At 32.1% G+C, this 17,568-nt stretch overlaps 2 protein-coding genes across 3 annotated transcripts; one reads left to right on the top strand and one right to left on the bottom strand.

Annotated features, from left to right (window-relative positions):
• Positions 1-848: 848 nt before the first annotated feature.
• Positions 849-10,111, bottom strand: LOC125055357 (zinc finger protein 184-like). 2 transcript variants are annotated; one of them, XM_047657784.1, is made up of 7 exons: positions 8,678-10,111; positions 8,200-8,368; positions 7,824-7,937; positions 6,972-7,143; positions 5,621-5,773; positions 2,425-2,523; positions 849-1,344 (listed from the first exon to the last, which is right to left on the bottom strand). In XM_047657784.1, the coding sequence occupies exons 1-7, from the start codon at positions 9,930-9,932 to the stop codon at positions 1,111-1,113; spliced, it is 2,196 nt and encodes a 731-aa protein (XP_047513740.1). In that variant the 5' UTR covers positions 9,933-10,111; the 3' UTR covers positions 849-1,110. The 2 variants fall into 2 exon arrangements, with proteins under 2 accessions (XP_047513740.1, XP_047513741.1); XM_047657785.1 differs by lacking the exon at positions 5,621-5,773.
• A 448-nt stretch (positions 10,112-10,559) lies between these two features.
• LOC125055496 (uncharacterized protein C1orf198) lies at positions 10,560-17,271 on the top strand. Its single transcript, XM_047657958.1, has 4 exons — positions 10,560-10,885; positions 12,864-13,213; positions 13,290-13,474; positions 15,733-17,271. The coding sequence occupies exons 1-4, from the start codon at positions 10,754-10,756 to the stop codon at positions 15,858-15,860; spliced, it is 795 nt and encodes a 264-aa protein (XP_047513914.1). The 5' UTR covers positions 10,560-10,753; the 3' UTR covers positions 15,861-17,271.
• The last annotated feature ends 297 nt before the right edge of the window (positions 17,272-17,568 follow it).

Raw genomic sequence — 17,568 nt, 5'->3', positions numbered from 1 at the left:
AACATAAAAAAGTAAGGTTAGTAGTGTTTGTTACCATGGTTACAATATTTTTTACATAGAACAATAATTGTAACCATAGTAACAAGTACTATATATTACTTTTAATCTAGGTTTTTAAGGCTTTTTGTTATAATTTAAATTAATCTTTTTATTGTGTCAGTAATATATTATTATATCAATTTGTTTCTTTGGTTAATTAAAAAATCAAGTCCCGCCAATAGAATTAAATAAGCTAAATCAGTATATAATAAATCAATGTAATAAGAGACGGGTTGAATTACACACAGAATTTATTCAATAAATAATTTTTGAGACACTAATGATTAATTAACTCAATAAATATATTTTCCTTTCTGATACAAATCGGTTTTGTATTAAAATTAGCTATTAACCGTGTTATATTCAAGTTAGTGCTTTAACCAACCTTAAGAACTAAACTTAAAAACAGAATATAAGAATGTGCCCATATTAATATGTAAAATTTCCCTAAAATTATCTATATACCTAATTTTTACATTAATCTTAGGCAACGATCTATAAAATTGTAAAAGTTGTTTATGTACAAAATAAAATATCTGTTCACTATTAGATGTCTAATAGTTAATTTTAATTTAAATAATGACAAAGCATCATAGTTACTTTAAGTCTTGACTTATTTTATATTACTTTTGTCTTGACAAATAATGTCTTCAGTTAAGTTTTTAAATCGCTTTACATGTTTGATCTTCCAAACCATAGACAAATTCAAACATAAAATCCTTTATATCTAAAACTTTCTGTTACAATAAGATTTTGGAAGAGTTTTTGAATCTGGGACAGAATTTTCTCTCTGTAACATAAAAAACCATTTTCTCTATGTAGTTTGAATTTGACATCTCTAAAGTTGGTAAACTTGAACTACCCTTTTGAGTGCTGGAACTTTTATGTAGACCACGGTCACTATAGAATTTGAAAGTAACTTGAGTACTATTTCAATGCACACATTTCGTTTTACCAGTGATAGAAAGGAAAAAACTTTCGTAATCCGAATCCCACAATATTCGAAGTATTTGTACGTCGAGTACGTTCTATACGCGTACACGTATGACTTGAAGACGTTTAGATCTCGTACTATTCAGAGTAATCATCATCAGAATGTTTCTTTCTTTTAACTTTTGGGTGCACTTTATAAAGATGTTTCTTTAGATCCTTCATTTCAATGAATTTCGATGTACATAATTTGCAAGGATATTTGAAATCTTCCGGGTTGCTATGGAGACGTAGTTCGTGGCGATCCCGGATCGATTCCTGCATAAAGCATCTGTGACAGGTCCGACATTCGTAAGGTTTTGTTGTGTTGTGTGACTGAGAAAATATAATAAGATTATTATAAAGGCTAAAGAGATTAAATAATACTACATTTATTAGAAGTTCAAAAAAAAAAATTGAACTGTCAGAAAAAATGCAATCCTGTAATATAGATTATGATCAAATATTTTATATGACAAATTTTCCAAAGCTATAAAGTATAAAGGTAACCTAATTATCTTTAACTTTATTTATTATATAATTGTGTAATCTTTTAATTCATTCGAGACTTAGAGCTGATTTACACAGGGTCAGTAACTGACTTCAAATTCGAGGCAAGTCAGTGCTGACCCGAAAAAAACCCTGTGTAAACTGATTTGAAGTCAGTACAGTGGCTTGAAGTCAGCGCTGACTTGAATATTCGGACACGAATATTTTAAAGTCAGTTGGCGCCCCCCGCCACCCGCGCACCCCCGCGCCAGCCAAATAAACACCGTGTAAACAGACAAGTCAGTGCGTGGTTAGTCACTGCCGCTGCGTTGTAGAGTGACCACGTTTTTTTCGCTGGCGATAAAAATGAAGCTTCTTCGCTAAGACGAAACCTTAAAATTGGTGCAATTATATGGCGAAAACGAGTGCCTTTGGGATATTAAATCCCTAAATTACGCAATAAAGAAATACGGTCAACAGCGTTGCAAAATATGGCTCAACAAATGCAAATCGAAGGGCTCACTTCTACTGAAGTAAAAAATAAAATTAAAGCCATAAGGGCTACATATTATTTAGAGCTCGACAAGATATAAAAATCCACCAGATCTGGTGGCTAAATTTTTCAACAAATAATTAAATCGTCGTTTCAGTTGTTTTCGCGAATTCATTTTTCCCACTGACTTCACACACGTGTGCTCATCGTAAGAAACGCACCACTACTACTTACTTCATGTAAACAGTTAAAGTCAGTCGCGGCGCCGACATTGGCGCTGCGACTGACTTGTCTACTTACCCCGTGTAAATCAGCCTTTAGCTAAATGATTTTTCAAATTCTAACACATTTTTGACATACCGTAGCTAATCTCGGCGAAATACGGGCTAAATAAAAAAAAAACAATTTGCTAGTAATAATTATAAAAAACTTACAACTTTCAAATGTCGCTTTAGACTGGAATTAGTTCCAAAGCTGGAGTTGCAAATATCACACGTGAACGGCTTTTCATTTCTGTGTGTCCGTTCGTGTGCCTGTAAAAAAATTAATAACACATTAATAAAAACAATACAAGACACTTCGTACACTATTCTATTTGGTTTATAAAAGGACATAATTAAATAAATATTCCTTAACGCATATTACAGATACCGGCAAACTTCTTGAGCATTAAACAAGGGAGTGGGGGAAAGTTTGTGCAGCGCGGGACACAAACGTCAACTGATTTATTAATCACGCGATATACACGTCACTTCCCCCCCCCCCCTTCTTTCAGCGATATCTAAAAATCCGCCCCAAAAATCGCCACTGGCAAGCAATCAACCTTTTGTGCCTGACACACGCCACCGATTTTTGCATCGAAGGCATGATTTCCTATGTTTTCATTCACCATATAAGTGTTAAATGCGCACCAAGACAGAAAGTCCATTGGTGCAAAGCTGGGTATCGAACCTACAACCTTAGGTATGAGGGTCGTATGCTCACTAGGGCCAACACTACTGTTTATGTATGGATAATGTATACTATATAATAAATTAACGTTAGTCAAAAAGTTTTAAATCATAAATTTACAGCAGCAATATTGTGCATCTCATGTATTTAATATTAAATGTTGTTTTATTTTTAAAGTGAAACTTCTTTAACCGCATGAGGGTAATTTTTTACGAAAACGTCACGAAGATGTGCAGCGTTTTTTTCGAAGAAAAGGGAGAGAGCGATTGAGAGAGAGTGAGAAGGGCGAAATTTCGTAAATAGAATTTATGAAATTATTTTAGATTTTATGCAAAATAATTTATTGAAATCTCAAATGACGAATTGTATTTATTATCGAAAAAAAAAATTATATATTATAATTTGTATTCATTCTCGACCCTCAATATTTCAATGACGATTACATTCCCAACATTTCTTCCCTCCCTCTAAGTCTCGGAAATCTTAAATTTTAGATTTGTATAAATATGAACAAGAGTTAAAAATTTGTTTTTACAAAGAAGTTTCACTTCTGACATGTGTACTTTGTATACAAGCCCTTTTTTGACATTATCGTATTGGCTTAGTACTATAAGGATAGTGTATGTATTTTTGTAAATAAATAAATAAATATTTGAAGGGATTGGTTGTTGAACCAAAACCAAAAAAACTGTTGTGTAACCATAAGTATATGACTATATCATCTCAGAAAATGAGTGAAAGAGTAGAAAACTCGCGGACAAAGCAAGACAATTTTCGTTTACAATATTTTTCGCAGTTAAATTGGAAAAAATGGCAGTCTAGAGAACGTGTTTAAATCGTTAGGCAGATGTCCCAGCGCCGACGATAAACTAGAAGAGCTAGAATTGGAAACGAGTTTTGTCACTGGGCTACAAGTGTGCGAGTGAGACGGGCGATTACTCGTAAAAGACATCATCATCGTCAGGACTCAAGGCTGGCAAAATCCCACGGGCCCCCGACCCAAGAGGGCCCCTGCCAAAGAGATATTATGATCTATTTATGAATGTGAAGTCTCCAATACGCATTGGGCTAGCGTGGGGACTACAGACATTTTCTTCTCGCCTAAGAGAGGAGGCCTATGGCCATTAGTGGGACATATACATTATACAACGTGTAATTAAGTACGCTGAAAATCTCGAAGTTTATTAAAATTAAACTGAGTACAACGTGACGATTTTTACTGATAAGGCCCCATCAAAAGAATGTGCCACGGGCCCCAGATGGTATAGTTACCACCACTGTCTGAACTAGACAGCGATGATCTTTTGATATTCATAATAAATAAAGATACGTGTACTTTTAGATCCGTCGTCTGGTTGTTCTCTCGGCGTGAGTTTTGATAGCTAAGAGGTAATTATCTTTCATAGCTCTTGTCGCTCAGCGACGAACTAGTGGAGCGAGTCCTCGCCGGCAGTATGAACAGTCAGCGATCAACTATTTACATATGCATCTCTTTTGTTTACACGGAATGTATATCTATTGTAAGTTTCTTGAGCGAGAAAATAGCCGATAGTAGTTTCCTCGACGTCGCGTTGGTGGGACAACTGCCTTACTCTTGATTTTGATGAGACTGAGTCAAATATGCATATAAAATTTAATGTATATGACCCATTGATATACAAAAAACCCAAGATGCACACTCAACGTCAAAAAAACGTCCTCAAAAAATGAGCGCAACATTCTAAATTGTGCGCTCATTTCAAATAGTCTCGCGTCTACAAGTGGAGTCGATGTTATTTATTTGTGTTTTTTTTATAAATAAATTTATGTACTCTTGAACTTTTTTGTGTGTAGTTTTTGACAAATATATTTACGCTATATAAAGTGTGGGTCAGGAGGTAGCCAATTTAACATTTTTTTTTAATTTAAAGAAAAAACTTTTTAACCGGATTAAAGTTATGTATTATTATAAATTTACAACTATTTAACATCCAACACCTTCTGTCTTCAGTCACCGTGACCACTCACGCTGTAAAGCACCCAAAAAGTCGGATAAATTTAAAATTATGTTAAATAGTTGTAAATAAAAAAGTCATGTTCGACTCCACTCAATACCTTGTCCTACCGACCACGGTCGGTCGTAAAATTTTATTGCTTTAAGTACGTATACACTGCGTTGTAATAACAACTTTAAGCAATTCGCGTAAGGTTGATTTTGCAATAATATATGCTTGTAACATATACTGTTATGGACAGAAATAGTGTTTCGGGACACTTTCGAGCGTTACTTTTATATGAGACTGTGCATCTTGGGTTTTTTGTATATCAATGATATGACCTCATAATTATTCGACAATTTTAGGCCGTCTTCTCTATTGTCATTGGGGTGTTTTTTGATTTCAATGGCTTCGCGTACCAATCTTGGGAAGAATCTTTTCTCTTTCGCAAGTACAACCGAAAGTACTGTCAAAAGTCAAAGCGTATGTAGTGATTAGGCCTATCTAGTATGTGTTCACAGACTGCTGATTTTGTGTGTCGTCTATGTCTTATGTCCGCAATGTGTTTTTTTTTCTTTAAATGTGTAAAGGTTATGTCAATAAAAGACAATACTAGATATAAAATTAACACGATTCAAGGAAAAAGTTAGTACATACTATACTTCCAACTATAGCTTTATTACCAATTGTCTTGTAAACTTACCGCCAAACTAAAGGATTCATAATAACCCTTTCCGCAGTATGTACAACGGAAAGTAGCGCCACGGATCATACGTTCGTGCGTCTTCATATGAATGTTAAGCAAAGTCGCCGAACCAAACTTCTTCGTACACTGAGCACATCCATGTGTTTTCTCCTGGATTATTAAAAACATTGTATTTAGGTATGTGTACCTCAAGTTTATTATACACATGACGTATAGGCATGATTGATTGCACCTAGATAATTTATGAATGTAAAATGTCACTTTGACATATAGATGAAAATGTCAGCCATCTTAAGTTTTTGTTCTAAAATAGTTTCATTTAATCTTAATAAATAGTTAAATATTAAACAATAATTGGAGTGTTCTTTCATTAAAAGGGAACATTTACGGCCCTATACTTTGATTTTTAATTCCGTAAAAGTCTGATAGCTATAATTTTTTGATATGTCAGAGATGGCAAACCTTTTTGGCCGGGCACATTTTTCAATTTCAATACGAGTCTGAACATCTGCTTCTATACATACATTTTATTGTTAGTTAATGTATCCATTTTATTAAGTGCTCCACATTTAAAGTGGTTTAACGGCGAGTGATAATTACATACGTCCCTTTTCATCACAAACAGTAAAAAACCCACAAGTAAAGATAAAAATTGTATTTTTTTAAAAGGTTTACTAAACCTGGAATTAGTAAGCAGTGATGCCAGCTAAAGAATAAAATAAAGTAATCAAAGTTAATTCGTTATATTGATCGTGATATTGAAATATTTGTTATTTTTGTATTAGGTCACTCAAGTAAATATTTAGATTTACGCTTTGTAGATAGAACATAAAATACGTAGCATTTTTTATTGCCCTCAAATTAGTCAAATTTGTTCCTTTTTCTTTGGAGATCTGTTTTAGTAGCAACACTTATGAAATGTCAGAATTCTACGGAATGAAAAATCAGAGTATAGTAGGCGCAAAAGATCACCTGGTTGAAAATGAGAAATGAAACAAAGACATAAATGAATGCGCCTGATAAACCAACAGACATAGATTATTGGTACATGATTGTTGGCCTAGTGGCAGATCACAGCTGTGAACCAATGACTTTTAACACTAGCTGCTATGGTGAAATCATCGTGTATATTATATATATATTATATATCAATATTTCCTATATTACCTTAAAGTCGACGGCGCGTGTGTGTCACATAAGGCTGCACACTCACTATCATTAATTTCTTAAGAAAAAAAAAGATCACAAAACTGATACAGTATTGAGGGGTTCACGTTCAAGCCACTAGGCCAACACTGCTATAATGTTAAAGTAGTTGAATTTTTTTTTATTAAAAAATAATGGTCACCTTATGTGTATCTCGGTGTTTGGCTAAGGAATGTGCATGTTTGAACCTCTTCGGACAGTCTGGACAGTTGAAGCTGGCTTCCTCGTGCGTTGTCATATGTTGCTTCATAGCAAGCCAGCCTAACACATTCTTACTGCATATCTTGCAGGTTCTTGCACGGGTTGGGTGCATTCTATGGGCAAATATATTCAGTATTAACTTATATTAATCAATTTGCCAAAAGACTAGGCAGAGGTCATTTGGCGGGCATTTGAGGATATCCAAAGATATTGTAGTGCATGATGCTGGGCCAATCTGTTAATTTTCTTGCAATGATTTGTTCAAGTATAGTGTAGTGAATAGTATTTTTGAAGAGAAACTTCTTTATCGGGGTCGGAAAAAAATTTAGTGTAACATTTTTCGGTTACGCGTCACATGTTTCGGTTACGCGTCACATTTGACCGTTACGCGCGTCTTTTTCTCGTCCCTACCACGGTTGATTTGAAGAGATTCTAAACCATTAATAACAAAAATTTATAGTAACTATAACAATGATACTAAAAATTATATTACAATTTATGAAATTCTGTAATAATCTTATTGGTAATAAGGTAAAATGAAATATGTAATTGTATTATTTGTATTCAAGTCTGTGATATTAAAAGCCTTTTGTTAAACTTTATCTAATTTAACTTTATTTAACCAATTTCTGTAAAGTTAGTTGCATATAGATAATTTTTCGAAAAATAAGGTCATAAAGAAGTTTCACTTCTAACGTGTGTACACTAGTACACGCACTTTATTTTCTATGAACTAGCTTATTTGTATGGTTGCCAACGTCTACCCTGCTATTTAAAATTATGGAACACCTACTTTTGTCTATGGGTTTTTAAGCTGCTGTATGTGTTGAATTCCTTGTCACAGATTGTACATTTATTAGGGCCCTCGTGTTCTTTCTTCTCTTCATTTTGCTTTTTTATCTGTATTCTGGAATTATTGTAAATTTATAAGATAATTGTTAGGTTCTAAAACAAACATTACATTTATTTACTTGGAAACAAAATAGTTACATGAAAATTAAAATTTACTTATTTCTAATCATCGATATTGAATCTAACATTTTCAGTTGGTAAAGGAAAAAATCATAAGGAAACTAGCAAGTCGTAGACATAGTCATCGTCACATAGTCATCGTCACATATTCAGTATAACTTATATGTGAATCCCAAAAACATGTTGTAGTACCATACCTTGCCTGTTTTTTCAATACTTTCTTCATTTCTTTTTCCCGCTGCAACTCGAGTCTCTTCTCATTTGTCAAACCAAAGGAATGCCACTTTATATGAATTAAATAACGCTTTGGGTTGTTAAAGTAAAGACTACAATATGGACATTCAAAATAGGATTCTGTTGTACCACCTGTGGAAAATAGTGTTTATATTAACAAAACAAAATCTTACATTGTTACATTATAATAATTATAAATGCATGATAACATATGTATTTGAACTGTGTAAAAGTAATTCAAAGTCTAATGTGTCAATCAGAAAAATGTATACATGAGACTAGAGGTATCTATAGCTTAATATCAGATGAGTACTTATCTGTCTATTTTGAGTATGTAACTAGACTGATATAGATTTTATACATATATTCTCCTTTCTTACTTAATAGTTAATACATATAGCAAAAAATATATATATTTTTACTATATAAATCTTTACTTACCATCTTTAGCAAGTTCCTTAGCAATATTTACACTATTTTCAGAATCTAAAATGTGACAATTATAAACATGTTCACTTGGAACACCAAAAGTATCCTTTTGAAATGGATTTGGTGTGTCCAGATCTGGTGTCCACTCTTCCAACTTAACTTCAACTGTGTGTACGGTTTCTTGTTTAATTTTATTTACAGGCAATAAATCATTAAATTGTTCATCATCACTTGTTTGCTTAGATGCTTCTGGTTTAGTTTTTTCTTGATTTTTTGTTTCTACTAATGTAGAGTTAAGATACTGTGATTCTGAACTTAGTTCTTCATTTTGTTCTGTATCTGAATATGGATCTGAAGTATCTATAGCATTATCAGTTGGAGTTTTAAATGTATCAGTATGATTTCTTGGACTTTCTGTTGTTTCAGCAATTTTTCTGGAATTTGTACTATTTATTATGCTTATTTCAAGCATTCTTAGGGTTTTTTCTAAGCTACGCTTACGAGAATCAGAGTCCTTAAAGGTTCTCAAACTAAAAGTGTCTGTATCACTTGGATGAGTTTCAGTCAAATTTTTTTCCACATCTGTTACTGGATTACTTGAGATACAACTATCAGGTTCCATTGTAAGTGTCTCTTTTACTTTATTTATAACATCTTTTTGTAAACAATTTTCATTTGGCTTAGAAATCTTACTTAGATTGCAATCGTTTTCAACTACTTTACCAGATAAACCTAAATTACTTTCGAAATATTGTTTATAATCTCCAGCAATTCTGTGTTTATTTGTTGTGTCGTCATCGTAGCTTGCATGAACTGGTCGATAATTTTGATTACTAAAGAGATTGTCGTTGTAATGAGCGTAATTGTTTACGTGGGCATCTGGCTTATATTTAGGAATTTGAGGGACATTTAATAAATTTACTTCTTTTTCATAGGTTTTCCTATCGACAGACATACCAAATGGGCCATTTGGAGCATTCAAGTTCATTGGAAATGTGTTGTTTGGCCAGTTCATTGAGTTTTGTGACATTACATTATGTGGAAATCCAACAGATGAAAAATTAGGATATTGGCTCATACCAGCGTTCATATTTAAGCCGTAAGGAAATTCTGATATACTACATCCTGAGTTTGCAGGCAATGGCATTGGCTGAGTTATGTTCTTGATACTATTCACATTATTTGGATTTATAATATCAGACGTCAAATTTGCCTCAGCACTTATTGGAACATCACTCGGTACAAATTGATTGTTATTATGCAACATCTTTCTGATGCTTGTACAGTTTATGCATGTTTTAAACCCGTTACCGTTACATAAACACTGTAAATTTGGGTAACAAATAACATATTGACATGTGTTTAAAACAAAATCTTGGCCTTAAAAATAAAAATAACAACGACACAACAGCCATCAATACTACTAAAACCATAAACTAAGATATAGAGACCATAGAGATTAGATTACCCTGAAATAAACTACAGACTGCTATTATAACTAAAGGTTGGATATAACAGAAGAAAATAGATTATAATTTGTTTCATTATTCTGTTATTAATAAAAAAAAATAAAAGTAGTATTTTATCTATCACCAAAATTTTTTTAAATGTAAATCAGAGTATTTCGGAATTATACAGAATGTAGATAAAATTCACGTCTTAATGTGTTAAATTATATGTACGGTATTCCTGAACAATCTAATTAATGTGTTTAAAACTATTACATTCCGCTTTAATTTATATACCTTTTCATTGGTGTTGTTACAAAGTTTGTACAGAGTAAATATAGATATTAAAAAATATACTTTCCATATTATCATATATATAGCGCTGTAGGTACTTGTTACTTTATAGTCTATAGCTTTTACTTTAAACGTCAATAAAAAAAAACAACGTCAACTAACAGTTGCTTATTTGCCTATAAAGTCTTTAATAATTAGTCTGTGTTTGTGATTTGCTATATGAAGGCGTTGTCTATTTATCAATTTGCTGCCTAAAAATATATTATAAAAATACAAAACAGTTTACACCTGTGATAAAATAGTATGTAAGATTATATAAATTTATCCCGTATTATTATAGAAAAAAATGTCGCTTAACTCGGTAGCGGAAGAGTACTTTAGTACGATGAACCCGATCGCAACTAAAATTCATGAAGATATTGTAGAAACACGGAATACCTTTGAGCATATTTGGAATACGCTTTCGGAAAAAGAAAAGGTATGAACAGATTATTTTTTATCGTTCTGGTTTTAAAACACTATCGCTTTTATTATTAGATTTTTAGGTACCGCTTAATATTTAGGATTTATTTAATTTAAAAAATACAACTAAAAAATTGGTGTAAAATATGACTAAACTTACATACATATTGATTAAAATATGTATGTTAAATATATTGATTCATAAAAAAATATAATATAGCGAGTAAAGCGTTTGGTTACTCATACGGAAATTGTATTAAAAAAAATTGCAACATATTTCATATAGAACAGAATTTATTATATCTGATATCATTTTCACCAAAATATGGTAATCTCTTTGCAAACTTTTCTTTTTAAGCTTATTCTATCTTTATTATTTATATTCTCTTATTTTTATTTATAGTGTGACTTTTTAAATTGTAATTATATTGTTAAAAATTAAAATATTACTGTATTTTTTTTAAACTGTGTATTAGATAAACCTATTAATTCATCATTAATGAAAACATCTACTTATTATTCAAAAGCAATTAAATAATTATTCTTATATGTACATTAAACATTTCCTGTTTAGCAATTACTAATTGATTGCATGTTGCAAAATATAAAATTTACAGGGAAATTTTAAGTTAAAAGCTCTTGTTTAGTTGTGTTATTTCTGTTGGGTAAAAAATAAGTTATGTTTCCTGTTTAAATTATAAGAAGGATGTTTGGTTTCACTACAGGAAATATGGCTTTATGTTGTAAATCATTCTAATATGCTCAAATGTTTATAAAAAATATATTTTATTTGTTGTATCTTCTGTGATCTTAAAAAATAAAAGATGTGATTGACATGGACATAAGAATTATCTGAAATGTTCCATTCACATCTATTTTGTAATGGGGGCCAAATCATTATTAACATATTATACTTTGCACATACTTCTAATGGAGTCTTTTTACAAACTATCAATAAAAAAAAACTTCAAGGTATGTTTTCTGTTGGTATTATTGTATTGGTTCCTGAGAGTTGGTCACACTGATAGTTCTCAGTAGAGCTTATTCTTAAGTTGTCACCTATTGGTTTATTCAACGACACTTTGTATGTAAGACTTAGAATTACTTATAATGTAATTATTTGCATTGAAAAGCAGATAGAATGCTAATTACTTACATTAAGCAAAAGTATCACAGACACAGAAAGTAACTGAGTGTATAATGTATATGTCGCAGCCAACTAGCTTAATTAGCCGTTTAATTAACAGCCTAGCCTTTTAACTAAATGGCGCCGTTTAACTAACAGTCTGAAAGATATTCAGCCGTAGCGTTTGTTACAACATTTAATAAACTGGCTGGCTAATGCTTAGGCCATTTGTACGATAGAGACATTATTTGGCAGAAATTAAAAAGATAAACATATGGCATAAAATATTTCTTTTAAAATTTAATTGCGGAGTCAAATTCTCATTATTATTGTCACACCACTCTTCCATTGTACTTGTTGTTTTCTTATGAAACTTTGGAAAACACCATTAAATTTGTGATTTGGCAACGGCATATTGACAGTTTAAAGAGATTCGTTTCGAGTTTGAGAGTGGGAGAATTAAATTTAAATTAACAGTCAACAGGCTAGGCAAGTAAAGAAACGTCATCGAACCAAGTCATCCTAGCTGTTTGATCAACTGGCTGAACATCTTTCAGGCCGCTAGTTAAACGGCTAGGCTGTTAATTGAACGGCTAATTAAGCCAGTTGGCTGCGACATATACACTGTTAGTAACTGGCTCTTATAGAATTTTAACAGCCCTGGCATTGATGACAGAACTTATTATCATGAGTTTCGCAGTTGTAGGGTCGGAAGTATATGGTGAATAATTGGTTAAATACAAAAATAAATTTTGTACTATAGTAATAAATAACTTTAGTACGACTGTTCTCATCTAGCTCTATATAATATAATGTACAAAGGCTTTGCTATTATTAATGCGTGATTATGTATACATTACAATTTCAGTCGGAAATAATCAACGAGTCGATTATAAAACCGGATATAGCACTCAAGTACGCTCTATTAGACAGTTTAGATTTCGATATAAATGATCCACCAGTTCATAAGGATGACCTTATGTCTTTCTTCGGACGCGATCACGCACAGAAAGTAGTACAGGATGAAAACGGGTCCTACAGGGACGAATACTCGGCACCATTTCTTTACCAGACGAAGAGTCAGCTAAATCTCTGTATAGAGAGTCGAAAATCGAAGGAAGAGCCCCCCTCACCACCTGTTATGTCGGAATTGGTAATATCGCATTCCAAAGTGGTAAATGAATTAAAGAACGCGTTGAAGAATCATGAAGTATCGAGGTAAGGGTGAAATCAACAAAATTAATTTTACTAATATTTATATGAAGAAATAAACAATGATATTTGTGATTTTTAGATATAAAGACTCGAATAGGGAGATCGTATCTCCTACCAGCTTTATTACGAAGTTTATTGGAAATTTCAAAGGGAAAGATGAAGAAAAAGAGTGCTTGGTTGAAAATAATCAAACGCAGATTGTAGATTTTAGGAATTATAAGAGTCAAGACAATTATAGAGGCAGTATTGCTAAGTCTAATGGCGGTGAGTATGGATTTGAACTATTGGTTAGAAAATGTTGAAATTATTTTGCTAAAATGTACTAAATGTTATGGTTTTAAGACTGCTCGACGAATTTTAGTACCAATTTGTAGATAGGATAGCAGTCTTATTTATTTATTAGTAATGTTACAGCTAACACACATATTATAAAACAAAACACATAGCCAATTTACAAAGCCAAAACAGATACATAGATAAGCAATATATATGAAACCGAAAATATAAGTAAATACATTAATAGACAGAAAGGAAACTGAAATTTAACATTAAACAAACGACTATATTTCCTCACATCCTCTTAGGTGAGGTGGAAAATATCAACATCCTAATAATTTGTGTCCTAGTTAGGTAAAAAAAAAACGACGGGTTGCACTCCGGGAGTGTCGGCAGAAGTGAAAACTTGAATATTAACGTTGTGCATTTTTGATAGTTTGGAATGGTTAGGGAATAATTTTGCACGAATTGCTTTAATTATCAGTATAAAAGTACTATCATTTATATGGTAGAATACAATTTATTTATTGCGCTGTCGTACACAAACATGACAATTTATATTACATTAAATACGCCGCGCTAGCTGTCTACTCCATCCGTCTTACGAATTTTCGATCAGGTGACGTGTCCTGACGCGAGTTTAACATTTATTACCCATTCCAAAAAGGTGTACAACGCCGCTAAAGAAGTTTTCACATTTCAAACAAACCGAAACATTGGCGAATTGTTCAGGTAATTCGTGTTTGTACGAAGCACATGAAACAATTATGAGTATCTTATCGTATACGGTCGATGGAGGGATTCTATCCGCCCATTAAGAATATCTTGCAAAAATAATAGGGTCTGTTATTATGTATAACTTTTGATGGACTTTATGTGACGAATAGCGCTATCTGACAGTCGTGAAACGCAACAATAGTGTTTATCCTACCAATAAGTAATAAAGCTAATTTGGAACTTCTCCGTACATTGTGAAACAGACCCTAAGTCTTTATACCAAAATTTATCTAGAAAACAGAGAAAGAAACTCCATAAAGTAATTCTATTACTAAGAGACCACATATTCAATTATCTTAGCACCATTATTATTCTAAGCGTGAGTCAGTCATGCATTGTTCAAACCATTGTTGTTCGTTAGATAAGGTGATCGTAATGACTTCATTTGAATAAACATAGCTGTAATACCTAACATGTTCTATTAAATACTATGTTCGCTACGTTCCGCTATTACGCAGCATTATTTAAAAATTTAGCTATCTATATAAAAAAATTACCTTAAATAAAAAAGTATACTTTGTATTTTTAATAATTTAGCAGGGCCAACACTGGCCTAGTGGCTTCAGCGTGCGATATCATGAAGTCGTAAGTTCGAGGCTCGGTTGTGCACTGATGGGCTTTCTCTCTATGTGCGCATTTAACATTCGCTCAAACGGTAAAATAAAACCTCATAAGGAAACCTGCCTTAGACCCCAAAGCGGCGTGTGTCAGCCACAGGAGGCTGATCACCTGCTTGTCTATTAGTTTGACAAACGATCATATAACAAAGCCACTTAGTTAGCGCCACTGATTTATTTATTTTAATTTTTATACCTTACGGTTAATAAATTTTGTTTAAATAGAGTATATGTATTAACTTTTTGTATTCTTAGATATTGGTGGAAATAAAAAGTTATTTGCCTAAGGTTTGGTCCCTTCAATATAACTTTTACAGTAATATATACAATTTAAATCAGTTATCAATATTTAGAACGTCACATACTAATTAGACAAGGAAATAATAAATTAGGAAAATTTAAGTATATTAATTAATGTTAAACGACTACGACGAACTCCAGGAAAGACTCCATTTACTAAGAAGGCAAATAATATTTTTGACCCTATTCAATTTAATAAATATTTAGAACACCTGGTCTCATTTCGTATTATTTTACGAGTATTAAGTCAAGTCAAGTAATGTCAAATCATTTATTTCAATTAGACCACCTAAAATGGCACTCTTGAACGTCAAATAAAATATAAAGATGATTCTAGTTGCCCCTTCCAAAAGATAGTTTCGTGTGGAGAAGAATGGGCAAGAACACACTTACTCTTTTAAAATAGGTTTACAATATTTTGTATACATTAGTTAAACAATTATATGTGAAGACAATGTACTCCTAGATAAAAACTACTGTACTAAAAAAAAGTTAGTGTACATGTTCCTCACATATTTATTCTAAAAGGTATTTCACCTATTACATTTTCAGATCTCTCAGAAGAAAACCGCGGTCTTCTGTCAAGCCAGGCATCGTCAAACACGGACTTCCATTCGACTGAAACACTGACAGACTCTACAGTGCCAAAGACAGGTTTCGACTTTTTGGATAATTGGTAAAATTAACAAAAATCCTGTTCTGGAATATTACTCACTAAGTTTATATTGAAGTAGTAATGTATGGTATATATTTATTATATAGACGCGAAATAATAATAAGCCCGTTAGCTTTTAGGTCAATTTAAATATGTTTGAACTAGACCTCACTGAATGTACCAAAACCGATATCTGCGGCCTTATTATAAAACTTGGGCTAGAGATTGTTACCATGGTTACAATTTTTATATGGTTAAAATATCGTAATGGAAACAAGTACCGTTCGATAGTCCACGTTTTATAATAATAGTCTATGGAATAATTTGCAATTGTCAAAAAATATACATATTTATTTAGTTATTAACACTTCTTTGCACACATAATTAGGTGTGTGTTGGAATAATTTTTAAAAGCAACATGTCCTACGGACATGGATAATATAAATTAAATTAAGAATTATTTATTTAGCAAAAGATGCTGGAATCTCTAAAATCTACCACTCACATTGCCAAAACGTCAGCAGGAATAACATATATTTAAATTGTTGATGGAATAGTGTATTGGGAACTAAAAAACGGAAGGTTGAACTTACGTGCCGTTTTAGCTGTTAGCATTTCAATTACTACCTTTACATCTCGTCTTAAGCTAAACTTTTAATAATATTCTTAAAGCACCCTAAGCAGATACTATACGGATAAATCCTATAAGTTTATTATTTATTTATTTATTATTAAAGAGGCACTTTTAAAAGTCAATATTACAAAAAATTACTCTAGTTGCCCCTTCCTCAAGGTTCAAAACCTCTATACTTAAAATAAACTTTTTCGTTTCTATAACTCTACAATTGGTAAGTTTTTTTCATATAGATTTCATATTGCGTTACATTATATAAAGTCTCTATTGAAGATCTCAATTATTATCATCATAGTTATATATTGCGTAAGTGGCAGGCCATGGGCAGTCCTATACTTTGTATTCTTAGACATGAATCTTTATTCATAATACAATGAACATAGCGGCATAAACATTTGCACAATATTTTCTTATAGAAAAGACGTGTTCTGCGCCAAAACCTAACCTCCAATTTTTACTAGATATAAAGGCCGATTTACATCTTAGTGTTTAGGAGAGTGCTTTAGTACAACTTGAAAGGCAAGTTCTTTAGCGTAGCGTTTACTAAAGCAAGTAGCGTTTACATGTTTCAACTAAAGTACTATCCTAAAGCACTCTCCTAAACACTAAGATAATGTAAATCGGCCTTAAGTGTGGGAAATTTAGTGTGTAGTAACTCATACTACGGCATATTTATAGAAATTATTCTTTAAACACCATTGAGATTATTGTTTACGCTTGACTATAGATATTTTTTGGGTTTTTTTTTTAATTTAAATTGTCATCTTTAGTCAAGTACAGTTTAAAATAAACACTTTCATTCGCCTCACATAATATATTTTTGCAAATTTTAGGGAAGTTGTATATGTAATAAAAGGGAAGTTTGCTAAATGATTTTTTGTTATTAAAACACGTGTATGATTATTAATATTATTTTAATTACTGAAAATGTTTTAATTGTATCATGACAAACAATATTAATATAAAGGTACGTGGATTAAGGGAGGATTTTTTTTAAATACAGATCATTTCCTCTTCAACTCACGAATTTTATTCGTCACGTAAATTGGCCGCATTGGATTTGTGGGCTGGGTAAAAGCCAACAGGTACTTTTAGCAAA

Source organism: Pieris napi, chromosome 13 (assembly GCF_905475465.1).
Source record: "Pieris napi chromosome 13, ilPieNapi1.2, whole genome shotgun sequence".
NCBI classification, from domain to species: domain Eukaryota; kingdom Metazoa; phylum Arthropoda; class Insecta; order Lepidoptera; family Pieridae; genus Pieris; species Pieris napi.
The sequence above is the reverse complement of the archived record's forward strand: the minus strand, read 5'-3'. Positions and strand labels throughout refer to the sequence as shown.